Source organism: Notolabrus celidotus, chromosome 20 (genome assembly GCF_009762535.1).
Source record: "Notolabrus celidotus isolate fNotCel1 chromosome 20, fNotCel1.pri, whole genome shotgun sequence".
Lineage (NCBI taxonomy): Eukaryota > Metazoa > Chordata > Actinopteri > Labriformes > Labridae > Notolabrus > Notolabrus celidotus.
The window spans coordinates 22344667-22370862 of NC_048291.1; the positions used below are offsets into that span (position 1 = coordinate 22344667).

Genomic DNA, 26196 nt, shown 5'->3' on the forward strand with positions numbered 1-26196 from the left:
AATTAAAGAGTCAAAGAAAACCAAAGCAAACGGGATTCTCAGTGGTTATGCACTTTTATTTCAACTTTTAGGTCCCATCACGGGTCCCATGGTAATTTTTTTATAGCAGGATCAGCTCACAATCCCTGAGAAGCCAGTATTGGAGATGAACTGTTCCAACCCTCCAGATACTGGAGAATAAACCGCACAGTCATTAATACATTTCAAAGCAGTACAAAATCATGTCCAGGTCATTAAAAGCATGTGTAAACCACAGGGGGTAGGTTAAATTCTAAACAATACACATCCACTACTATTTTAAACACAGGCACAGTACACAATACTGTAATCAAGATGTACAGAGTAACCCAATATGGGTTAGGATAACACAGAGGGAACAAACACCTCCATGTGGGAACACTGATGTTGCTCTTGTTAAGCTCTCACCTCACACACTTCAACAGTAACCAGTCAGTACAGTGTGTAAGTAAAGAACATTAAGGTTAATAACAGCGTGGATCATCAGTCTGTACTACAGACTGAATGGAGCTTGAGTCAAATGTCTAGCTATTACTCAGATTCAATTGATCTGAAATATGAGTAACTGACTTTTCACTGTTGAACCGATGAGGTGAGCCTCTTCCCAGGAGCAAATATCAGCTTATTTGAAACTCAGCTGTGCAATTTAAAAAAACTTGAAATACATTTTTTTCAAAGCTGATTGTAACCCCAAATCAAAAACTCCTCCATTCATTATTTCCCCTGATTGTAACAAATGCAAAGAGGGTCTATAAATACATAAAATGACTGGATTGTGAGATTTTGTGGGGTTATTATTTTTGTGTAAATTTGGACACAAATCTGAAGCATGTAATTAAAGGACATAAATTAGATCAGTTTACAAAAAACTGTCATAAAAAAAGTGCTTTATCCTAAAATACTTCAGATTAGGTCAACCAAGAGAAGATGCATTTGGAAATTTGCCTACTGCCAGCTCAGGTTGTTATAGAAGTAACACTGTTAACTGAAAAGCACATAACATCTTCATATTGCCAAGTTTGTCCGGAGTCATCATATTTAAAAACTGCTCAACAACAAGCCTGAAAAGCCAATGATATGCGATAAAAACCTACAAACAAAGACCTGTGTGGCTTTGTTAATTTTAAAAGCTAGAACAATAACAAGTGTTAATGAAGCTGGCAAAGAGGCTCATATATATGACGATACATTCTATGAGAATTGCAGATACATTTACAAGCAACATATACATCAAAAAGCCAACTGATTGCCTGCAAAAGCTAAACGCAGAAAGCTTCTTCCTGCCAAGACCTGGAGTCCATCAGCCCGTGCTTTACGGGCTGAACAAGGTCCTGGTTTTGGTGCAGGAAGGAATAGTCCCGAGGCGGGCCGCACAGCAGCCCAGTTAAACTATTAAAGACCGCACGCCACTGCAGCAAGAAAGCAGCAGCAATACGGTCTAATACCAAACACTGGTCCCCACAAGCCTTTCAGATACCGAGGCAAAACGGGGACGAGGATGAGAAAGGAGCGGTCGCCCTAGAAGGTAACCTGAGGAGGACACCAGGCGGTGTCTGGGTACAGGAGACAGTGCACAGACTTGAACCTGGAAGACAAAGACACAACAGTTAGAGTTTGGTTTTGTGAAAAGCATTGAACTTTGATTGAGTCTATCAATAAGTCAATAAGTTCAGAAAGATCTCTCACCTCGATGGGTCATCCTCCATGGAATAAGCTCCTTTCAAATTGATAATGTTACTCTTGTTTTCAAACATCCCATAACTGAGAGTGATCTGAGGAAACAGCAAAAAAAAAATCAGCAACTCAACACTTCCACAGTCATTTAAGACATATTAAAGCATACTGATGAAAACTCAAACCATATGTAAGCCTCTCACCTGCTTGTGTATCTCTGATCTTTGCACCTGTTGCAGGTTCTCCAGGTGGGAGTGGAACAGGTTGCTACGAGTCAGAGGAACCCCCAGAACCGACTCGATGATGTAGCCGATGGTGCAGTCGTCAGGCAGACGGATTTTCTCCGCTGTGTTCATGAAGTGACCGCCACTGGAACCACAAACAGAAGAGACAAAGCCAGGTAAGTTTGGATACATGTCTAAATACATGCAGGATTTAAAAAAGACCTTATGGAAATTCAATAACATGCTGGAGCTGTTGTTGATTTCAATTTTTAAACAGACCCAGAATTAGTGTAATCATAAATGTCTCTCACCTGGCCCATGGGCTCATCTTCAGTGCCAGACCCCGGCTCACACAGAAGCCTGCTCCTCCAGTAGCAAACCAGAAGTTGACGGGTTTCTATCAGGACAAAAAAAAAGTTTGCTATTATAAAGAGTTAACAGATAATTTACGTTTTAATTCAAAGATGATACAGAGAAAGAAAAAAAAAGACAATCTTCTACATACCAACTTATTGTCCCCGAGCCTCTCTGTGGCCTCGATTGGCCGATCCAGACTTGGTTTCCCTAGGTACATGTCCTGTGTGTGTGGGTACTGGGACAGGAACTTCACCAGGGTAGGAACATTCACGTAGTTGTCATCATCTACATGACAGAACCACCTGAGAAGAGGAAAAAGAAGAATTGTTAGACTCTCAGATATTCAGAATAATAAATATAACGAATATAAAAGTAGAACTGATGCTTACTTTTTCCCCGACTCTATGAACTTGTCATATTCTACAGCCATCTTGCAGGACAGAGCCTGTCTGCTGTGAGCTGCAGAGCAGTTGGTGTTGATTGCATGACTCCCTGTAAGAACAGTGAAGGAAGAGGTTTTTAATTGAAGATGACAACATCAATGGATGGTTTGTTTATTAAATATCATCCAGCGGAAGAAGCTTAAAGATAAATGTAAATTGTAAATTATAATTTGGTTGTGCTTCAATTCTAAACAGTGTGCTTCTTTGTTCCCAACAAGAAACTCACCAATTTTCTTCTTGAGCTCTTCGTCTTCTCCGTCTGTGAAGATGTAGGTCTGTAAACACACAAAGGAGAATACACATGAGTGGTCTGAGACTTGAAATCCATAAAATCAGAACCACTCTGGATGATCTTGTGAAGCGGTCACATGATCAGATTCAACAGTGTACAAAGTGCTTCTTTCTCCAGTTGGGTGTGATTAGCATCAATCAACATGTCTTTTATGCAGTGGAAAACACATTGAGTTAAACAACCCCCTGCTCTGATAAAAGCCTTTTGTACTGCGTTTCACTCTCTCCATGGCAACTGCACCGCCGCCCCGAAGCATCCCAGACATAGAACAAAGCAGGAGGCAGACTGTCCGCCCCACACACACCCCATTCATGTATCCCATCCCCCGGCTGAGCCCCTCCACTCTGCTGGACCTGCTGCCGACATCAATGTGTTGGATCTGTGTGTGTGCGTGTGTGTGTGTGTGTGTGTATGCTCACAGCTCTATGTATGACAGACCCAGGAGTCAAACCACAAGACTGCAGGCTCTTGTTAAATGTAGCAGTTAGTCATAAAAGGAGTTCACAACAAAGAACACCTTGCAGGAACATTCTTTAAAAAGAGCCGGTGAGATTAGACTCCTCTTTATGATCGCTCACACTGAGCAGGTGCGAGCTGCTGAATGCTGATGATGAAAGCAGGCAGCTTTGTAACTGCCAGCTCTCTGTTTACTCCTCACCTCAGGTGAGACAGCACCTGCCGCACATCAGGCTACTACTCTGCGCCACGTGTCTCTACACGCCACACTCGTGGTGCCCTAACCCTCACTGACAGAGCACTTTGTGTTACCTATAACCCACATTCCTGCTGCTTCCTTTCTCTGCTGCTGGGCGCTTTCGATTTGTGATCTGCATCTTTCAACAGGCAGCTGGCTTCACTTGAATGAAAACACGCGCCTTTCTGCTCCACTGTTCTTTTGCGGCACTGAACTGTTTGTGGAGCAAACTCTGAGCAGATGTTGCTCGGTGCTGAAGCCATGAGCCGGTATTTGTTTAAGGAAGGGTGGTAGTTTTAGCCGGTGAAGGGATCAGAGGCTGGCGCTGTTTGCTTTTAAACCCGTTGAATAGACAGCCTAATCACTGAGGCAGCTGCCAGAGCTGCCAGGGCACTGAAAGAGAGACGGGGGAGCAGGGGAGGGAGGGAGGAAGGGAGGGAGGAGAGGAATCTCACTGCTGATTAGTAAATCGAAATCCGTGTGTGGCCATTCACCCCCTCTTCACACTCTATCCTGCCCCCCCCCCCCCCCTCCTTTGCCTCCGGCCGGAGCCCCTTGAATAGAACAATGCTGTGAGTTTTCATGCTGGGTAAAGTCTCTGCTGGGTAAATTCTAAATATGTTTGCCTGCATTTGCATACAGCTGCAGGAGTTAACTAAAGAGACACCTTCCCGGGCAGATTTGCTCCCTCCCTCTCTCTCTCTCCCTCTTTGTTTCCTAACAGAAACTTTAAAGAACAGTTACTTCCATGGAATACTAATGCAAACAGAAAGAGAAAGAAAAAGATTGCTGTGTGTGAAGCAGAGATAAGAGGCAAGAGGGCACAGGGTGAGGAGTGCAGGGAGATGAGAGGAACAGGGGTGAGGGGTGCACTCCTGACCACAGGAAGGCCCGGCACGGCCCTGTCTGAGCTGAACGTGGTGCCTGGCTGGCTGTCTCCATCTCCACGGGAAGGAAGGGCAGCAGGGCTCCCCTCCCTCCATCAAACACATCCACCCTGAGCTCTCTTCCCTTCTGCTCCAAGAAATCAAAGCTTTTTCAGCACCTTTTATCAGGACAAATAACTAGGACATCAGCTTGGGGAGTGCTTAAGTTCTAGAAGATCAAAAACTGTCCTGCCGCTTGTACTTAACTGCTCTGTATAGAGGTGATCTGACTAACCCAAATACACCTCTATGTAGTTTCTTATTGTAAATACTTAAAGTGCCTATTATTGGAGTTCTAATTATCATCTCTTAAGAGAGGAATGCATGGCACAGGAGGAAGATGTAGGTGCCAGCTGGAGAATGAACCCATGCTCTAATAAAAGCAGCAACTACGTGCCGAATTTACAAATCAATTTAGCATTTTGTTCTTTTACTTTATGGCCCTGCGCTCAGCGTGAAGCTACATTGCTCTGGGGCAGCTCTCAGAAGATAAATATATGACATATATATATATATGTAAATATATTTAAAGAGAGAGAGGGGGGGGGAAGAGAGAAAGAGAAAGAGCCACACAGGCATTTATTAGCCACAAAGGAAAAATGTAAGAGCACCAGCTGGTCGGATTTACAAAAACTGCTATTTATGCTCTGAATAGGCTTACAGATAAAGAGGCCATGACTCCAGTGTATCAACACAGCTATCACAGAGATAATCTACCCTCCCTGTTCTTATGTAAACAGCATCTCCATCTGCATAAAAGTAAAGCGATCCCCCTCCGTGCAGAAATTCAGAAATAAAAACTCTTCTGAATTCACTTCTGCGTGACTTTCGTCCCTCGTGTCTGTAGCAGGAAAAAAAAAACAATCCAAACTGCACAGATGTTCATCAACTGAGCGTGGGAATCAAACCTGAACACTAAGGATGGCCATATGTACATGATGGGAACTGGGAGCATCATATGGCTGGCATTAAGGCCATCCTTTGTTCCCTCCCTCCTGACCACCTGTCACCCTTCCTCCTGGAACTCCCTCTCTCATTGTGAGCTCAGCCTGTGCTTTTTGTCCATGCAGGCACACACCAGCTGCCTGCATCTCTGAGTGCTGCTGTTTGCTCTGTCTGATGGGTTAATTCACATCATCAAGAACAGTGACTACAATTCATTACAACAACCAACTCACACATAAGAAGATGAGAAGACTTAAACTTAATATAGAGAATCTTAGAAGAAACCCTTCCCCACAAATTCTTCTGGTTTGGAGAATTACAGACGATGTGTGACAACACCCAGGTCAAATTAATAATACTTCTTAAAAGCACATGACACCTCTGGTTGCAGGACAAAATCACTTTGACTGGCAACTTTTTTTTATAACAGTGCATGTCTTTGTGAACCCTTTAAAGGAGCTTGGTTCTCAGGCCCACATTTTCACACTCAGCGTGCACACACTTGCCTATAGATGCACCCCTTTGTCCCCATGCATCCCCTCAACCAAGCCCCCCGTTTTCCCATCCCTCCAGTGAGCTTGACCCAGACTCAGCTCCCACGTTCCCATGGAGAGAGGGGGAAGACAAGGGGCTGGGGAAAGCTTTTTCTTTCCCCCCTTCAGAAAGATGCTTTGTTAGGCCCTGGAAAGGAGACAGCGTTGGAGTCGCTGCTGTGAAGCATCCATTGCACCAGGGGCATTCACAGGGACACCCGAAAAGAGAGGGGATAATAGAGGAGCGGGGAGAGAGAGGGGGGGCTCAAAGAGGGAGTCCTGAAACTGTTCCCTCCGTTCTCAGGGACATCACTCAGAGGAGGATAAAAAAAGTGACAGAGCTGGGGACACTCAGCATGGTTAACAGGGGTTTTGTGGGTATTTCACTGTCATCTGGTGACAGGGAGAACAAAGCTGCACTGTAAGCAGCCGGCAAACAAGCATCACCTGCATGTGCACACTGGCTTACTGTTACCATCTGCAGAGGAGGCTCAGGAACAATGATTTAAACCCCAGTAATCAAAACCACTGTGTTCAACTTTCCTAGACGCCTGATTTCACACAAAAAAAACATAAATACCAAGGGGTTAGAATTCTCCATTACCTGTTGCGTGTTTCTTGAAATCCATGTTTCCAGCAGCAGATTGAGCCTGGATTGGTGGAATTTCTTGGTGGTCTTTACTGCGATAAAGATGTCATTGGCACTGATGTCCTCAGCTGGAGGCTGATTTGCACCGGTTGATGAAGAGCGCGCGGATTTCTCCACGTCCCTCCGTCCCCGGGTCAGCTTGCTGAGGTACGCAGAGAATCCCTTCTTCTCCGGCGCGCTGCCAATCTGTGCGTCAAGAGCGCGCGTCCCGGTATCCTCTCCTGTCGCGTTGTCATCCACCTGAACCCGGTGATGCTGCACAGCGACCACGAGCAGCAGCAGGCAGAGACATGCTGTGCTCACAATGGAGATAACTGTCTTCTTTACATTATTACTCAACATGATTCAACTTGGAAAAAGACTATTCAACTATGAAGAGGTGCAGCGAATTCCTAACGCAGAGTCCATGTGGGGTTTTTTTTTCCTCAGTGAAACAAAACGCAGGGAATCACAGTCCCGTTTTAATACATGACTGAAACGCAAAATAGCTTTTATGACACGAGGGGGCATTTATAAGCTTCCATGCTTGCCACGCCTCATGGGAGGTCCTTGAATGCAGCGTGCATGCCATTGTCGCGGCAATGGGCGTGGCTTAAGTTGTGTGTGTGTGTGTGTGTGTGTGTGTGTGTGTGTGTGTGTGTGTGTGTGTGTGTGTGTGTGTGTGTGTGTGTGTGCGTGTGTGTGTGTGTGTGTGTCTGTGTGTGTGTGTGATAAGATAAGATAAGATAAGATAAGATAAGATAAGATAAGATATTACTTTATAGATTCCCCGGGGGGGAAATTCAGTTGTTACAGCAACCCAGACATAAGTACAATCAAGAAAGAAGTTTCAATAAATAAAAATAAGTAAAAATAAAATAAAATAGGTAAAAATAAAAATAGATAAATAAAGCTAGAATACAATTTAGATATATACAATGTTACAAATGGAATTCAATTAAATAGAAGTAATTACAGGCAGTATTAAAAAATTTCAGTAGTGACAGGTTGACATGGTGTGATTATGGTTGGTAATGACAAATTAAGCAATAAATAAAAATAATATGGGTATGTAATATGACCATGAGTTGTAGTTAGAATAATAATGTAATATAACATAATATAATATGGCAAGATAATTATAATACAGTATATTGTGCATTATAATGCCAGCAGCAGTCAAGAGAGTCAGTTCGGGATGAGATGATGAGTGTGTGCGTGTGCGTGTGTGTGTGTGTGTGCGTGTGTGTGTGTGTGTGTGTGTGTGTGTGTGTGTGTGTGAAGGCCTATCTCCCTCCTAAGGATTTAGAGAGAGTAGTACATACCTTTATTACATCTAGGCTTGATTATTGTAATTCTTTGTATGTGGGCTTAGACATGTTGTCTATTCAGAGCCTGCAGCTTGTTCAAAATGCTGCTGCTCGCCTCCTGACTGGCAGGAAAAAAAAGGGAGCACATCACACCTGTGCTAGCGTGCTCTCCACTGGCTCCCAGTCCGTTACAGGATTGATTTTAAGATTGTGCTTCTAACATGTACAAGGCCCTAAATGGATTGGCACCATCCTACTTGGCTGATCTTCTCCATGTTCACAACCCAGCTCGAGCACTGAGGTCAACAAACCAGCTGCTCCTGGATGTGCCTAAAACAAGGCTTAAAACCCAGGGGGACCGAGCCTTTGCAGCAGCGGCACCCAAGCTCTGGAATGGCTTGCCACTCCAATTAAGATTGGCCCCAACTGTTGAATGTTTTAAATCTTTGTTGAAGACACATCTCTTCTCTTTGGCCTTCTCCTCGTGAAGAGGACAGTAATATCCTGTTATGTTGTTGTTTATTGTTGTCTTCATGTGCTTTTAACTTTTTATCTTGTAAAGCACTTTGGCCAACACTGGTTGTTTTAAATGTGCTATATAAATAAAGTTGACTTGACTTGACTTGTGTGTGTGCGTGTGTGTGTGTGTGTGTGTGTGTGTGTGTGTGTGTGTGTGTGTGTGTGTGTGTGTGTGTGTGTGTGTGTGTGTGTGTGTGTGTGTGCAGAGTTCAATTTGACTTCCACTGATAACAAAGGTACAAGATCGACCCAAAAAACAAGACTTCCAGAGGAAAGATGTGTTTCAAACTCCACCATCACAGCACTTTCTCGCCTCTTCTATCTTCTTCATTTAACATTTGCAGTCAGGCTTCATGCTATTTAAACTCAGCCAAGTGTGAGCCGGGTGTTCACCAGAGAAACAGCCTCCATTGTTCCTCTCTGACCTTGTGAGGACTCTAAACAGTTGGCTTTTCCCGAACACTTGTTATTCAAATTTTTGGCTCTCACAACCGAGTGCCGTCTGGTGCCAGAGCGCTGACCAAAAGTTCCATTTTAGACCAACAGGCAGCTGCTGGAGCCTCAATAACAGCCATTGCAGCTCCCAGCTACCAAATTGAGACAATTTAGCATTGAGCTGGACTGAAAGGACATCTTTGAGCAAACTGTTACGCCAAAATCCATTAAGACAAGCCCTCTTATGTTGAGATGTTTATTGCTTCTTATGAGTAAACATAAACCCTTGAAGCAGATGAAAACATCTATGCTTCTTGTGGTCTCAGTCCAGTCTCATTTGGGTCAAGATCACCTTTCGGATGAAGTCCCAAAAGTCATCATTCTTTGTACTTTTTGCAATCAGGCATAGAGATGTTCTGCAAGAGGCAAACTTTTTTGCCACTGCAGGATTTGTGATCTTTGCAGTGCTAGGATATGATATCCCTCTCTTTGTTGCTCTTTACTGGGCCCTTTGTTCACTTTTAAAAATCATAGAACAGCATCTCAAGGCGTCTTAACGAAAGTAAAAGAAACCAGTCAGAGGAGGACATCTCTTCGCTTTCATTTTTCTTCAATCAAATGCCTCTGTCTGTGCCGCTTGCATCACAATCCTCCTACATTGGGAACTCTTTCTTTGTTTGTTAGATTAAGAGAACAATGTCATTTGTTATATAGGGAGTAAAGTTTTCTTCACCCTCCGTCTTTTGTTCCAGCTTCTGATAGAAAACTCTTTTTTGTCCTTCTTGAAACACTCCCCACAACCTTCACTCCTCTTGGACCCCCCAATCTAACATCAAACCACTGAATACCAGAGAGATTAAAACCAGTTTCTTCAGACAGCCTGTTTTTCCTCCTGATCGTAGCTGCGTATGAGGGGTCTGAGCGCCTCAGTGGGACAGCAATTTAAAGGGATGCTATTTATAGCTCCTCTTTTACAAAGCTGGCTTTACATGATACACAAGAAGCAGGTAAAGACTCCCAGCATGTTTTGAAGTTTGTAAGGGTTTCTCTGTCTATTCGCTGGTATTCACCACAAAAAACTGGAAACACATGTGCACACTCTGCTTTGTAAGATGTCCTCTATAACTCAAAAGTCTGCATATACATCCAACTCGATGAGAAACATGGAAGACATTAACTCAAGGCCGCAGCTTTCCTGATGTTCCCACTTATTTGATTTCCAGTTTGTTTAACATCCCTCATGGTGGGTCCATGAAAGATTCTGCTCTACAGAGCTTTTGTTTATTACATACTGATTCAAATAAACTCCAGTCTTTCATATTTGTAACATTTAATGCTAGCTGAGTTTAGATCTCCTGCCATGAGCATTGGTATCAAATGCTTCTGACTGAGTGTGAACAAAGAGCTGTAGAGAAGAAGTTTGATGAGTAGATGAGAGCCCAGTGGTGGGATCAGTCTCTGTTGTGTTTATTTCCCCAGTATGGACACACTAGCTCTGGTGGGATTACAGGTCACACCCCGAAGGAGAGCCAGGGGAGCGGGCGTCCTCCTCAGAACCCGGTTTAAATTTCCCCCCTCATGCAACATTAGAGGAAACTCTCCAAGGACCGCGGCTGAGAAGGCTTCAGCTGCTGGAGAAAACAAATAAATACGAGCTGTTTTTATTGATCTACAGAGAGGGTTCCCATCAATCTGAATAGACCTCCTTAAAGTGGACACATTGAAGAGCATACAGAGGACATCTCACTGCAACATAAGTTCATGTGGAAGAAAAAATCAATCCAAAAACACAAGATCATTCAGAAGGCTTCTGATCCCTATCTGTCTTAAGCATCAATAATGATACAATATTGAATCTATGCTGAGTTTATGGTGAATACAATTTTCAGATTCTTGAATACATTTTCTTTATGTTACTTGACTTAAATACTTCAAATACTAAACTACAAGTTCTCAAAGCTTCACTAATTCGACCCTTTGAGTTTTTACATTGAGAAGATGTTGAAAACTAGTTCAAATGTGAATGTTTTGTTAACTTCTATTTGTAGATGTTGATTAAACATCAACGTTTGGACCAGATTTGACAGAAAATCTGCTCCCGTCCCAAAATTCATCAAACATTTTAACATTAATAAAGAGTTGTTGAGCTCATATGAAGAAACTTGATTGTAGTTTATCTGCAAAAAAATGTGTTAGTGTCATGTCAGTCATGCTGCAAGTGATAGAAAGTAAGTAAGTAGGCTACATATACAGTACATCAGTGCAGTTACTTCAGTTTGAGGTACTTTACTAAAGATAAGTAGCCATACAGTACATGCTATTTTTCACTCTGATGAAATTATCACAGTAGCTCAACTGCCTCAGCTTCTTTACAAACCAGTGAGCACTGTCTAGGATTTCAACACTGAAATCAGGTCTGGATGACCATTTTTTCAAACATCTAACACACAGTTAGAACATCAGCACGTCAGAAAACACAATTTTTAAGGTTATGATTTTGATCAATTTCATTTTAGAGGTCAAAGGAGGACAGAAATGATTAATGAGACAACATTTTTCCAAAGTAATGTCCCGTGATAGATTAAATCCTGCCTATTCAGAGATGATATTTCAACAGGTTTCATTTCAGGGACCATGTGATGTAAAGGGGAAAGCTTACAGATACTGTTAAGGGAACAGTTTTTTACAGCTCCAACAGAAAGAGAAAGATTGAAAGATGTAGACGTTGAATGTTCAAAATGTAATGGTAAACGGTAGAGAGAGTTGAGTCAGAAACCTGAAGGTCGTGGATTGACACCAGGTCATGTTATCTGATTTTTCTCTGATGACAGTGATGCTCTGCCATACATTCATTTTAGCCACAAAACATAATAGACATGACTTCAGAATTGCAGTTAAATCAGGCTAATATGCAAAGTCCTAATGTAATGTGTGATGTGTGTTAATCTGTTGATGATCAACTCGAGAGTCAGACGGTTGGGCTGCATGCTGGCATGCCTGGACATGTTCCGCATCATTTCTTCTTTCCAGTAATTCAGGCTGATAAACTGTCTTTTATTCTGTATCATGTATAAACCCTTCAGAAATGTCAGCCCCTTAAATCCTGTACTTTTTGTCATGAACTGGCCTTATACTGAGAGTATAGGAACCTCTCTGCAGTCAAGGAAAACACATTGTTTCATGAAACAAGATATTCACAAGAGACCCCTCAGGTTTATATTTCCACTAAGAGCTCACTAAACTCAGGGGACCTCTAAAGGCTGTTGACAACTTTGAGTTATTTCCATATCAGAATGTGATTTTTAAGAAGTAAGAAGGAGAAAAAGGCCGGTGAAAGGTCCCTTGTGTTGTGTGAAATGGCCTTTTCCTCAACCTATATACTGTCTTTTTGTTTGTGGCCTGTTACCTCTCTGGGTTGAGCAATGGGAGGTCCAGCAGACAAAGAAGAGACTGTAAAATCTTTGAGGCGTTGTAATTGTTTGTTGTGACGTCTCTTAGGGCCTTTTCTCATTTCGATGTGAGCCGTTCTCAAGGTGTTTTGCATAAACTGGTTTGTTTGTCTGTGTAATCACCGGACATTGTGTGAGGGGATTTTTAAGTTAATGCAGAATAACCATGTCAGGAATATAAATGTTGGATTTTTTGGAGGATGTATCAGTAGCAATAAAGTTTACTCTATTTTTCTTGGATAAATAAACAAGCTCAGACGATGCAGAAGGGGATGTGAGCTGCACGACTCTGCAGATCCAACCAAAACAGGAAGTTCACGACTTGTGCTCAGTGTCCTATTTTTAAGAACTAATCACTCCCTTTTCACTCTCCTCCCAATAACCAGGCGAACATGAGCTATTAGCATAACTGTTCAGACCTGCTCGTCACCCCCTGCCCCTGCCCTACTTCCACTCTGTCAGCCTAATGCTTCCCAACACCCTCTCTTTGTGTTGGCCCCCGCTGGTCTGGGAACATCAAATGATTGACACATTAAATTGGGAGGACTCTCGTCATGTCTGGTCTTTACAGTCTGAAAACTGCGGCTCTGAACACAAATGCATTCAGCAGGGATGAAGGGAGAGACTGGCATGGTTTCCCATTTGTTGTCCCTTTTCTCACTGCGATACAGGGAGGGCATTATGCTGTGGAACACCGATAAGATCTTTGTGTTTGTGTGTGTGTATTATTTCAGCAGAACAGAGGCTGTGGGACATGATACTGTGAAAATGACAGAGCGAGGCTGAAGTGTAAGACTCTCACGGGGCGGCAGGCTGAAGAGGCTCCGTCGGGAATCTGCTGAGGTTTCACTGTGTTGTGTGGGTGTTACACACATTGTGTAATCTCTCTGTCTCTCGGTCTCGTGGGTCTGGTGGTAACAGTGGTAGCAGCCTCTTTGGAAAAGGGTTTGTTTAGACTTTGGCATTTTGACCAATAGTCTGAAATAAAGTATGTTAGATGTTGGGATAAACTGGTTTCTGTGGGGGATCTTTTCCTTTTGTTTCAAACTAAGTCGTTGTTCACACTCTGCAACGCTATGATGGAAGATGAGGGTAGAGCTCAATGGTAGAGCATGTGACTGCAGATCAAGAAATCTCCAATTCATAACATGCACAGGACTTGCAAATTCTGCAAACATGACCTTGAAGACTTGTCAACTGGTGTGTGTGTTTGACTGTAGATAAATAGATTTCTCCATGAAACCTGACTCCTTTTGCAGAAGTCAAACTTTCATCAAATATTCAAATGATCCTTTAGCAGCAGATTTATAAATGAAAAATACTCCAAGGATGATGAATATAGAATAAAACTTTACATACATTATCTATAAAGTAAAGAGCATCTTGAAATTTTGGTATTACTCTAAAAGTGTCATTAAAGATAGAAAACGTTCTCCTGTGACGCAACTCTAAAACAATTCAAACTGTTTATACCATTTTTTCTTGCCCATTAACTATCATATCTTTTTTTGTATATATCTTTTTGGGGGCATTTTTGCCTTTTATTGATAGGACAGCTGAAGAAAGACAGGACATGTGGGGATTAGAGAGTGGGGGAAGACATGCAGCAAATGGTTGAGGCCGGGAGTCGAACCAGCGACCACTACTACGAGGAATATAGCCTCTGGATATGAGGCATGCTTTGACTGCTAGGCCACCAGCACCCCCAAAGGAAAATAAATTTAGAGAGGAGATCTCTAAAGTGTTTCATTTATGTCTCCTAGACAACAGTGAGATCTGTTTGAAAGCAAAATGAGACTATAGCTTATGTCTCCTGTTTCTCATTCTTGCCTCCAGAAAAAAAGTTGCAAAAAGTCTCAGCTTAGTTTCCCTTTCAGTTCAAAAGGAGATCTGGTCAAAATCTGAAATAATTCTCAGGTATTTCTCAAGTGTTGTGACTCCTTTTGAGCTCAGGTGGAGAAATCAGGGAGATCTCTCAGTTGTCTCAATCTAACCTCATCCATTTGTTTTTGTCAGACTCAGTTTTTGTGTCTCAAGTCGAGCTCAGATGGAGCAAAGAAAGAGCCTGAGCTCATCTTTTCATGAACATTTATAGTGCCCTGCAAAATTAACATTTCAATGTACTTGTCCACAAACTTACAATTCTCATTAAAACATTTGAACCACTTGCAAGATCAGCTATTTAGATGTCAAATGATCTCTTCTTTGACATCACAGTCTGGTCCTTCCTTTACAAGTCTTTTGGAACAAAACAACTTCACTAAGATTTAGTGGATTTGAGAGAAATTGCAAAGATAGAGATTTCATACCAGGTATGACAGACGATTTATTTAAAATATGGGCCGCAAAAGGGCTGACCAGATTTAGCCAGATTATTATAATTAAAGGGGTGGATTCTTTGGGCACTGGTGGCCTAGCGGTCTAAGCGCCCCACATTCAGAGGCTACAGTCCTCGTTGCAGGGGACACTGGTTCGATTCCCGGCCGGTGAATCAGTTCCTGCATGTCTCCCCCGCTCACTACTCCCCACATTTTCCGTCTCTCTTCAGCTGTCCTGTCAAATAAAGGCAAAAAGGCCAAAAATATATATTTGAATAAAAGAGAAGAAAATTAGCCATTAATGAGATCTCTCATTTAAGTCTCAAATAAGACTCATGTCATGGTCTCAACTATTTCTCCTAGTGAATTTTAGGAGAAACCAATGAGAAACCAATACGCAATTTGAAACTTGAATGAGGCTGAAGTGAGAATCTCAATTTTGTCTCCAGAGACTTAGAAGAGAAAGCCTTGAGCAGTAAAATGTTCCTCTGGGCCCCACCATTCTTATCTCTACCTAGAGATGCTGGCCTTACAACAAATGACATTAATCCAATTACTGTTATGTTATTGTGGTTTTTTGGTGTAACGAGGTCATTAAGGTCCTCTTTTTTTAACAACCGTGCAGGGATAGTTTTTTTTATAACTATCAATTCCACCTTTGCTGTTCCTAGCTTAGCTATAGATTAGTTGAAGTCAGCATTTCCAATATGGCGACCACCATCTTCGGGCTTCATAACACCTCTTCAGAAACCGTTGACTGACACTGAAACTACGTCCAGGTATTATACGTTCTATGTTTAAAACACTTCAAAGCTGGCTGGAAAAAAGTGCATCACTAATTGATGAGTAAAGCTCCTGTTGTAGGGCTTCAATGACCCTGCGTTTACAGTATACTGGTGGCCATGTGACCACAGGTAAAAGGTGAGAGGATTCCCTTGTGTGTCATTTTAGAGCATTCTGTTATCTGATCTGTTTTGAAAGGACCTCTTGACTTCCTGGGCTTTGGTGCTCTCTGGTAGCTCCCTGCAGGCTCAGTGGAAACTGTCTAAAACATTCCTCATCAAAAAAAAGGTTGAATATTTCTGAGCTTTCAAACAATATTCTCCATGGACATCGGGTTCCCCATGGGGAACAACGACAAATGGGCAGAATTTAAACAAATGTACTCCATCTGTATCCATTTAGGATTTGAATGTTTGCTCTGCAGCCGCTGCTAAGATTAATCTTTTCAGAGCATCGGGGTTAATGATTCCCCTTCAATTTCACAGTCTGCAAGATTTTAACCTTTTAATTGTTGTTTTCTGATGACTCATGTGGGGCTCGGTTCGTGTTTTTGTAATGCGGAGTGGCAAAGTTCAGCTGTGGCTTATTGTTTACGAAGAGTGACTCCGCGGGGAGCTGGGTGATATACAGCAACATGGGAGGCCAGACAAATTAAGGAGCCATGACAATGAAAAGCAGATGTGACTGTAGGGGGGTTAAGTTACTTTATAGCTATGTGAAAAGAATGAGAGACAGTAGAGTGAGTGCTGGTTAATTGTTGAAGACACTGTGGTCATTTGTCAAACAGGCGGTTCTTAATATACGCCATTAAAGGCCATCTACTTTTATGTCTGCTAATCCATTGTTAGCCTTTTTGCGTGATCTCTCTTCATTTTCCAGATTCGCCAGCTGCTATTTATTCTCATGATCCGTTAATTGTTATTAATAAGAGGGATCTGCGTTAAGTGACATCAGGAGGACTCAGTATTTAAGGATAAGGGGTATCAGGGCCAAGCAGAGGTTTATCACATGGCGTATCAAAAAATGCCACCTGTCAAGAGACACTGCATCAGCGCAAACTCCACAAACACACACCTTCCTCCCAGACCGTCCAACCTGGTCAGCTGAGGGAACCCATTCCTTTTTGGTCCCCAGGATTAAATCCCAGCTCCAGTTTTGGCTGATATCCAGCCAGGGAACAAGAGCAGCTTCCATCCCACAGAGCAGCAGTTTATCCCTTGTGGTGGGTCCAACCGAGCTGATCCTCTCATATTAAATGGATTAGCTGAGGCCGAGTTCTACTGTCAAGAGCTCATGCAAAGAATAGGGATTTAGCATGTTAGCATATTTCTCTGACAACGGTTTTTAACTGTAAATTTAATTTATGCAGTCATTGAAAGTAAATCTGCTAGTCTGTTCACACTGAGGCCTCTAAAGTGACGAATTTTCTAAATGTTTCTCCACGGTGCTGGAAACATCATTCCTCATCGACCTCTCTGCGTATCAGCCATGTTTAGCCCTTGTAGTATCCGTGGGAAACTGTAGCATTAGCACTGCTTACAAGCCTTTTGATTTCCCGTGGGAGACATCCATGACAGGAGCAGGTTAGGTGGGGACCAAAACACAGCATGCTGTGACTCCGGTACAGAAGATCTAGTTACAGATATATTTTTTAAACCATATACAGGGTGTACAATGGACTTCAGCTACATGCCACATCTCATTTATTTTCCTTCACACTCAACCAAACATCTACTGCTTTATTTCTGCTCCTCAACAAGAATGTACAAGTCATTGAAAGCATCATGGGGCTGCTCTGCATGGAGACTGCTCTTGTATTAATCTCCTTCAGAAGGCAGACAACCCCTCACTCTCTCAGGCTTCTAAACGGGCGCCACACTAATCACAGTGTTTAATAGGAGGTCGTCTGTAGCCGAGCATTCACACCAACACAGATGAGCTGAGATGAGGCCAGGAAATAACAGCCCTGACCTCGGATCAGTCCTGCACTGATAAGCCTCTGTTAGTCTGTTTCTGGCCAGCAGCATTAGCACGGATCTTTATGATGATGCCGCTGCTAGTAGGAATAATAACTCTTTTGACTCCAGGCAAAAAACTAATCCAGATTAATGTATCTTTCTTGTGGTTGTATTAAATGGTAAATTAAGTATGTAGTTCATTCAAGTTCTCACTTCACTTGAATGTTTGTCCTTAACCTTACTGACTGACTTGAGAGGTCCTTAAAAGGAACGTTCAAGACAGGACTGTTTGCCTCTGTTAGGCCTCGTCTGCAGTTTAAATTGCTTGCTGGAAACAGAGGGGTAACAGCATCACTGGGAAATGTTGGTGTTGCTGTTTACATGTCATGCCTTTCAAGCTTCCAAATTACTACTAGGCAAATTAAAATCACTCATTTAGACACCAATAGTATCTAGTTACAGGGTTCTATGTCAAAGTACAGAGGTGTAGTGGCAGCAGAGCATCTCTTCACACCGTGGTGGAATCACAACAAAAAGGGTTAAGTTTGTTTTTTTACATAAATCTTTAAATGCAGTAAAGTTTCTCTGCAATCACCTTAAATCTTAGCTTAAGAGGTGTTTGATGAGCAGGAGTTTTTGACATCACATGTTTGGAGCCAACTTTCAGTACTTAGCACACATAAAAATGATAAAGTTTGCACAGGATGCACTGGATTTAAGGAAGGAGATATCTCATTTTCAACCATTAGTTTAAAAAAAGACAATTTGCATATTCATATACCCTAAAGAATGTGTATTTATGGTTTTGCAGGATTAAAAAATCTATCTCGAGCTTCAACTAATCTGTTTCTTTTTTGGAAAAACACAACAGACTAACACTATTCCCTTCTTATTCGAAGTCATCATGTCAGAGGGAAAAGTGCAGCAAGAGTTCCCTCTTGGATCCCCTCCAGTCTAGTGTTGACTTCAGATACCGGCGCCTTGGCCTGGCTCTTTTGGCGTCTGCTCATTTGTACAGTATCAGGCATCAAATTGCATCTCTTAGAGAGATATCTGCTGCACTTCATAAGAAAGTGCATGGGAGCATCATTTTTTTAATGTCTTGCACATTGTTTATATAAACAGTCTGCTTCATTTTAGGCAAAACAACAATAACAACAACAACAACAACAACATAGTCGTGTGAGGGAAAACATCACTGCGTAGGTTTTAACAATGCTATTTTTTCTGCAGTAGGGCACACATTTCAAACTTTCTTAAAACTACATCACACTTCTCTGAGCATTTGAAAGTGATGTGAAAAGGCTGTTTTAAACCAGTGGTTTTGTGCACACTGAAGGGTACTTCATTTCCGTATGGGAAACCAGGGCCATGACTAAGTGTACTGTACTCATTTTAGGTTTCAAATCAGGCTTATGTTTCTTTAAAACTCAGAAATGACAGACTGAGACGCCCAAAACAGACACACACCCAACTGCCTGATGTGTGTGCGTGTGTGCCTTTGTTGAGTGGGTTTGGCAGTTATGTGACATGTCTTTTTTTAATAATACCACACACCATTACATTTGTCCCACCAGTCTTCGTCACGTGATCTAAAATGAGCCCCCTTCGACTCAGCTGGACAGCGCCCAGTATCATTAAAGTGTGTGTAGTCCATTCAGCTCTGCAGGATTGAGGCCACACTTACTCACTGGGCCTTTCCCACAACCTCCAGGCACCTTGGAGGAAGTCATCCATGCATAACTGTGCTCCTTAATCAAAGGCTGAGTGGAGAAGTTGTGCGGGAGGTTGGCTGCTGCGAGTGCGGCATTAGCAAAGCACATGCTCTCCTTTCACGGAGAAACAATGCGGTCCTTTGTGTCCGGCCACAAGTGTCTATTTTGATTTAGAAGAAGGAGTTACACAATGAAAAGGGAACATCTCTGGATGACACACAGGATGCTTTGAGGACTGCACACCACCAGAAATGAACAAGTCCTCGTGTGTCAGTGTCTTCCCTGAGAGATAAGACACGCCACATGCTTTATAGAAACAGACTCCACCACAACTGATACCACTGACGATTCCCTCAAAGCAACGTCCTCATGAAATGTTTTGACAGGTTGAACTTATCTTGGTTTTTAACTCATGCAACATGCTCCACTGGGCCCCTCTGAGATGTCAAAATAAGGGTTTAGTGTGATAAATGGATGAGATCACTGGAGCCCTGGATTTCCTCCGATCACAGCATTAGACTAATCATTAGTGACATCGAGTCTGACACACAAGGCAGCCATGCTGGCCTCTTATCATCATATCATCTAAAAGTTTGTGTTTGAATCTATATGAAGACTGGATGTTGCAGTGATTATAAATGAATGAACTGGACATATCCAGAAAAATAAGCGTGAAATGAAGCATCCTTCGCCTCACTGATTTAAAAATAGCAGTGACCCGTCTTTAAATAGGACATTGTTTTGTCTATTGTCTTTCCATCCCTGTGCTGTCCTGATCACTGATGCTGAAGCATTGCAGTAAACATCCTCTGACCCCCCTCTCCCAAGGATGAAAACTCATGACCTCATGTTCTTTATCCTTGGTTACACTTCACAGCACTCAGTGTTTGGGAATTTTCTGTTATTGGAAGTTGTGACGATAAAAATAGTGCCCATCAGAGAAAAAACTAAAGGATGAGGACAGCAAGGACAACCAAATTTGGATGAGTTGCTTCAACCCATGTTCTCTTTAAATTAGTAACTTTTAATTTCACCTGCTCATTGTGCTCTCTTATTCAACTACTGTTAAGCAGCTTTTCTCCATTTGCATTGTTCTTATCTGGACAATGTGTATTCATTTTTATGCTTTAGATTCTTTAGAACACTTTGAAATCCTCATTTCAGTCCAAACTTTCTTTCCACAGAAAACAAATTATTCTCAGGTTGATCACAAAGCAGCAGCTCTACAGCTTGCTCCTCATGATTTGTTCTTTGAGCATGACCAGGCTCAGCATCAGACTGTTTAAGAGCAGCCTCTTAAAGGATGTTTAGGGTCCAGGATGAGGGGGTGTGCTGGAGTGCTGGTTCCCCATTCTTCCCATTATCCGGCTTGCCATTTCCATTGGAATGACGTCCATCTATCAGGAGCCCCCTAGCTCCTTTCAGAGCTGAATAAAAGGATCAGTGTGAACAGACCTGTCTGTGGGCAGCTCAGACATGGGAGACAACAGATGTGTTAAACATGCAGCTCCCTCGCAAAAAGCCGGGACAGCTCCGGCTGCAAGCTGGCTAATGGAGGAGCAGCTTTGTGTTAATTGGTGAATGGAGTCAGTGAAAGCCTCTGCATGCTTTAGCTGAGGAATCTCACATCATAAAGAGGACTTTACTCCCTCCACTTTCAGGAGGGGAAGAGATGCAAAGAAAAGGCTGTAAAATTGTTACAAGACCTTTAACTTAACTGCATATCTAGGTCCCTCAGAGTTCCTTTGTCTAAGAGTAAAACCACAACAGGAGTTTGTTTCCAAAGATCTGGATAGTGGATGTCAGATCAGAGCCCCGGAGACTAAATACTGAAAATGATCAAATAACTGCATGTTGAGTTTCTGCATTTTAAGCTTACAGTTTAATAACAGAAGATTCATATACAAAAGGAAGTGCCCAAAGTGTTGAAGTACTCATTGATCAGTGTTTTCATATCATTTTGTACATTGGTAATCCTTAAAGCCTTGTTTATGCTTTACTGGCCGACACCATCGTGGGCACTACATATTTGTGCTTCATAGTCTTTGTGTCATTCTGCACTGCTTCATTTTCTGATTGTTTGCACACAGGTGAACTATGGCGACTCTGAGTGAGTTATGTCAAGAGGAAGCTGTTACATGTTGCCATTGATCATACAGCAGTTATTACAAAGGAGAAAGAGAGGAGATGTAATGTATGGCTGATATACGATCAATGTATAGGGATCCAAGCAATGTTGTACACTACCAGTCAAAAAGTTCCTATACCTTGCGTTCTTGCACTACTCTTGTTTTATCTGTTCCTCGGGTAAGGACTGAATTTGGAAAAAGAGCTTTCAGCTTTGCTGCCCCCATGGCATGGAATGCTCTACAGACTAAACTGATACTCTCTGAACTTATTGCACCTTGAGCCTTCTGTTCTATCCTGAGGGACAGTCAGCTTGAGAGCACTGAAAAGTGCCTGTGTTTTAAACCTTAAATTATTGTTTGTTGTTTTGTTACAGCCTCCACACCTCTTATTCCTATTGTAAAACACTATGTATCTATAAATTGTATGTTTTAACTTGTACTGTCATTTTCGTTTAACTGTTGATATGTATGATATGTGCTGCTGACCTCTTGGCTAGGTCACCCTTGTGAAAGAGATCCTGATCTCAATGGGTTTTTTACCTGGTTAAATAAAGGTTAATAAAAGTTTGGACATACCTTCTCAATAATCTGGTTTTGCCATAATATGGATTACAACAGTAGTCAAATAGGGCTATCCATTGTGTACTAACCCTACCACTGAACAACACAACTGATGGTCTCAAACACATTAAGAAGGCAAGTCATTCTACAAATGAACTCTTGACAAGGCTCATGTTAATTAGAACCCATTCCAGGAGACCACTTCATGAAGCAGACTGAGAGAATACCAAGAGTGTGCAAAGCTGTCATTGAGGTAAAAGGGGGCTACTTTACAGAATCTAAAATAAAAAACATATTTTGCTTTGTTTAACACATTTTGTTTTAATTAAATAATTCCATGTATGTTCTTTAATCTACAGTTTTTAAAATAATTAAGATAAATAAAAAATGTTGAATGAGAAGGTGTTTCCAAATTTTAGACTGGTAGTGTATATGCAGGAAACATAAGGCTGCCCAGCGGACCAATCACAGGGCACCTTGATTCAACACGTATTTACATTTTGTAGGCTACATACATCATGTGTAGCCTACACATAAACCAGTCTTAACGTATTACCATAAGATTGACTCTGTTTTAACACAAAAGGACATTTAAATGAGCAGCTGATCACAGCGGAGTAGATTTAAACTGTTATTTATAAATCTGATAGACATTTAGAACTCAATAGCATCATTTTGTTGTTTAGATGTAGATTTATTTTGCACCATGATGGGTGTTAGTAGTCTTAAAATAATTTTAAGCAGTCACTACAGAAAATGTAGTGGAATAAGAAGAACAAGTTTCCTCTTGAAGTACTGAAGCATGCTGGGAACCCAAAATTTAAGAACTAAAAGAAACCACAGATTGAAAAGAGAACCTGGTACCTTTACATGATTGGCTTATTGGTGGTGCATTCAGCTGATAAATGATCAATGTGATAATGAAATAATAACAAATATCTGTGTGGTTGATTCCTGATGTGGATTAGCACTAAAGCTAGATTTGTGGCATATACCTCCTGCACTTCAAAACATGTCTTCCAGTACAATAGTAAATTGTGAGAGCCTGTAGCTGTTTGCCTGCTGGGGCCACGCTCCCCTCCTGTATTCCTGTGGGAATCAGGATAATCCAGAGAGATCACAGCTTTTAGCCACAGCACAACTGTCTCCTTTAAGCCCAATGGATTTCACACCAAGGAAGATATGTAGAAAATATGAAATGTTCATGTCCTGCAAGCACAGAGAGTTTTAATTCTACTTCTGCACCCTTGCATCTGTCTTAGACACTGAAAGAGGAGGAGCAAAGATCCCTGCATCAAACCCCGGAGCCCAAACAATGGGAGCTTGGCGTGGAGAGCCCGAGGCAAAGCCATCTGCCGCAGAGAGAGTAGAGTCCCTTTGTCAGCTATTGTGGAATGTGGAGGCAGATTGATGAGGGCCGGCTGATTCCTTTAAGGCCCAGCGAGGCAGCAGGCAGCTCTTGCGAACCCTGAACAGACACCATAGGGCACTCCCTCTCCCTCTGTCTCCATATTCAGCAGACACATGATGGAGCAGCCAGGCGCTACAACCTGGGAAAGTGAAAGTGTTTGAGAAGTGCAATGTTTGAGAAAATGCAGCCCAATGGTGTTCTCAGCAGTCATTCAAATATAAGACTCTCTGTAGGTGTTAGAATGAACATTTTCCCCTTTGTTCTATAAGAATGTGACGCAGACTGGACTTTCTTTGATGACCTATGAGCCTCTCAGCAGGTGTGCGTATGTGGATGGCCTTTATGGTGAAAAGCCAGTCCAGAAGCTCTGAAAGCTCTGGATGATGGGGGTCAGAGGGGGATTGGAAGACAGGGCAGATGTTGTGTGTGAAATTCCCTCGGGGAAAGTGTGCCGCCACTGAGAGAAAGGGTCAGGGCAAAAGGGCGGATCTCTGACACAGCCAACACAACAGACAACTCTGGTTTCCATGGCAGCCTGCTGCATCACTAAGCCGCCTGTCTCTGGGACATAAAATATGACTTCAGGCTCCGACAGAACGAGTCTTTATTCTGCTTCTGATCGCAGGAAAACTCCAGTATCTGGTTAGAATCAGAGTCAAGATTAGATCATAGACTGTATAAATAATGGATGTAGCAAACGGGACATTACCCATCGTCTTTTTGGAACAAAACTGTTACACACATTTCTGTTGGGACAGCAAGCAGCGGATGAACAGTGTACTGGGTCACTTAGGAATAAGCTATAGACACTAACAAAGATCATATCTGGATGCAGACATGTGCAGTACTGTTGAGGTTTTGGAGCATTTTGATACAGGACTATAAGCAGATTGACTCACTTTGGGGCCAGCCTCGAGATTTCTGCCTTTTAGTGTTGGCTTCACTTCCTTCAGTCTTAGATTCAGTTTCAACATTTTGAAGGTTAAAGGAGGTTTGACTTGATGAGAAAGGTGATCAGAAGCTAGAATGGAGAACTTACAAACAAGCAGTGATCACGTTTCATGAAGTGACTCTGATGTAAAGATATCAGATGTCTTTTGAAAGTGCACAGATGTAGAAAGTATAGGAGCATCGGTTCAAGTAAAACATTTTGGTATGAATTTGAGTTACTTTACATGAGTATTTATTTTAAATGCTCAAGTTCTGTCAAAAAAAGAATACAAGTCCATCAATTCAGCCATCCATCCATTGTCTTTATTTATTTCATTGGGGGTTCCAGGGGCTGGATCCCAGCTGTCATCAAATAAGAGGCAGGGTGCACTCTGGACAAGCCACCAGTCAGTCACAGGACAAACATCCGGTCACGCTCACACCTACAGGCAAATCAGGGAGACTAGTTTTCACAAAGAGCATGTCTTTGGATTGTGGGAGGGAGCACGTGCACAGGGAGAGCATGCATAATCCTGGCAGAAAGGTCTCCTAAACAGCCAGAAAATCAAACCAGGACCGTTTCTCTGCCATGAGACGAGTGTGCAAACCAAGGAAACAGTACGATATCGTAAATTTGTGTGTGTAGAAGAAGGGATTTTTTCCCTTTTTTTTTTATCCCATTATCCATCTCATTGCCCCTTCAGAATTAGTGTATCTTTATTAGCTCAACAGGTGAGTATGCGTTCACAGGCAGGGAATCTGCTCCATTTGTGCCCCATAAGTGGAGCCAGGCCTCTAGATTGAACTAAATCACACTGCTATAGCTGAGTTAAAAATAACTTCAGTGTGGCCAGGGACAATAGTCAAATTTCACTAATGAGTGCTAATGCAAAATTGCTCTGTTTTCATCTGTTAATCTTAATATTCGTTCTTTGTAGTTTGTCACAGTGTCTCTATAAAATATGCTATGACTATAAAGTTGGTGTTTATACTTTTACAAAAGTGCCCAAAAGTAATTAAAGTAAATTCCTCTCCTAAAATGTTGTGAAGTATGTTTTAAAGTAGCATCAAATGGCTGTGCTCATGTAAAGTAAACACATCCTAAAACTGTATTTGAGCACAAACACAAGTTAATTCATGTACGCCTTTATTAAAAACAATATTGGTGCATAATTCCCATCAGTCCTTTGTTTTCCTGGTTTAATTTTGAACAGACCACACAAACACGATACTAAACCTTGGCAAATAAACAGCAACTATAATAAGAAGCTTTAATGTCTGGAGACGGTTTCAGCTGCGGAGCTTCAAAGCCGCAGGGTGCAACAGAAATAAGATGGAGATAAAAAGCTCAGCGTGGTGTCCTGTGTGTTTACTGTAGCTGTACCGTGAGTCATTTCCTCTGAGGTGATGGCTGCAGAGGAATGTGACTATCCTCTTCTGTCTTTGATCAAACCCTGCTCTATCCTGTTATCTCTGTCTGTGTTAAATTTGTAATAAACTGATCGCTTCAGTTAGTTTGAAGAAAGGGGGACTTGTTCTGGAGGGGTGGTCACATTTTGTTGCCTCAAATTCTTTAAGTGGGGCGTGAAGTGAAGTTTTATCAAATTTACTGTCAAGTTTACTGTCATCTCTGAGGCATGTTGCTGCTTCTTTTTCCTGCCAAGCCCCTAAAACACAAATTACCATCCAAAACTTAACACAGTTATAACTTTTCAATATATAACTTTGAACTTTGAGTTTGCAGAACAAATGGCCATAAAGGAGCATAACGTTTTATCAGGGTTAGTTTTGAAAAACACACTACACTGCAACACATGATGTTATAAAAGCTGAAGAAAAAGCTACAGAGATCACAAAGCAGAACACTTTTCCGAACAGTTGTGCTGGTTTTGTGTCTTCCTGACCCTGTCCTTCAAACAGTATTGTTCATGTTGCTCTGTCTTT

General features: G+C 42.0%; 1 protein-coding gene and 1 long non-coding RNA gene across 2 annotated transcripts in view; one reads left to right on the forward strand and one right to left on the reverse strand.

Annotated features, from left to right (window-relative positions):
• LOC117832653 overlaps positions 1-26196 on the forward strand; it is a 42319-nt gene that overhangs the window by 572 nt on the left and 15551 nt on the right. Inside the window, exon 3 of the long non-coding RNA XR_004635222.1 lies at positions 1932-2092. This is a non-coding gene — a long non-coding RNA (uncharacterized LOC117832653). The remainder of the gene's footprint in view (positions 1-1931; positions 2093-26196) is intronic.
• Positions 36-7245, reverse strand: lfng (LFNG O-fucosylpeptide 3-beta-N-acetylglucosaminyltransferase). The gene is made up of 8 exons (XM_034711879.1): positions 6711-7245; positions 2943-2991; positions 2663-2765; positions 2422-2575; positions 2228-2313; positions 1896-2061; positions 1705-1790; positions 36-1603 (listed from the first exon to the last, which is right to left on the reverse strand). The coding sequence occupies exons 1-8, from the start codon at positions 7095-7097 to the stop codon at positions 1537-1539; spliced, it is 1098 nt and encodes a 365-aa protein (XP_034567770.1). The 5' UTR covers positions 7098-7245; the 3' UTR covers positions 36-1536.

Excerpts from the sequence above, each read along its gene's own strand:
- lfng (XM_034711879.1), bottom strand. The coding sequence starts at position 7,097 with ATGTTGAGTAATAATGTAAAGAAGACAGTTATCTCCATTGTGAGCACA. Across the intron at positions 2,992-6,710 it reads TTTCAAGAAACACGCAACAG|ACCTACATCTTCACAGACGG; the intron begins GTAATGGAGAAT and ends GTGTGTTTACAG. Across the intron at positions 1,791-1,895 it reads GATCAGAGATACACAAGCAG|ATCACTCTCAGTTATGGGAT; the intron begins GTGAGAGGCTTA and ends CTGTTTCCTCAG.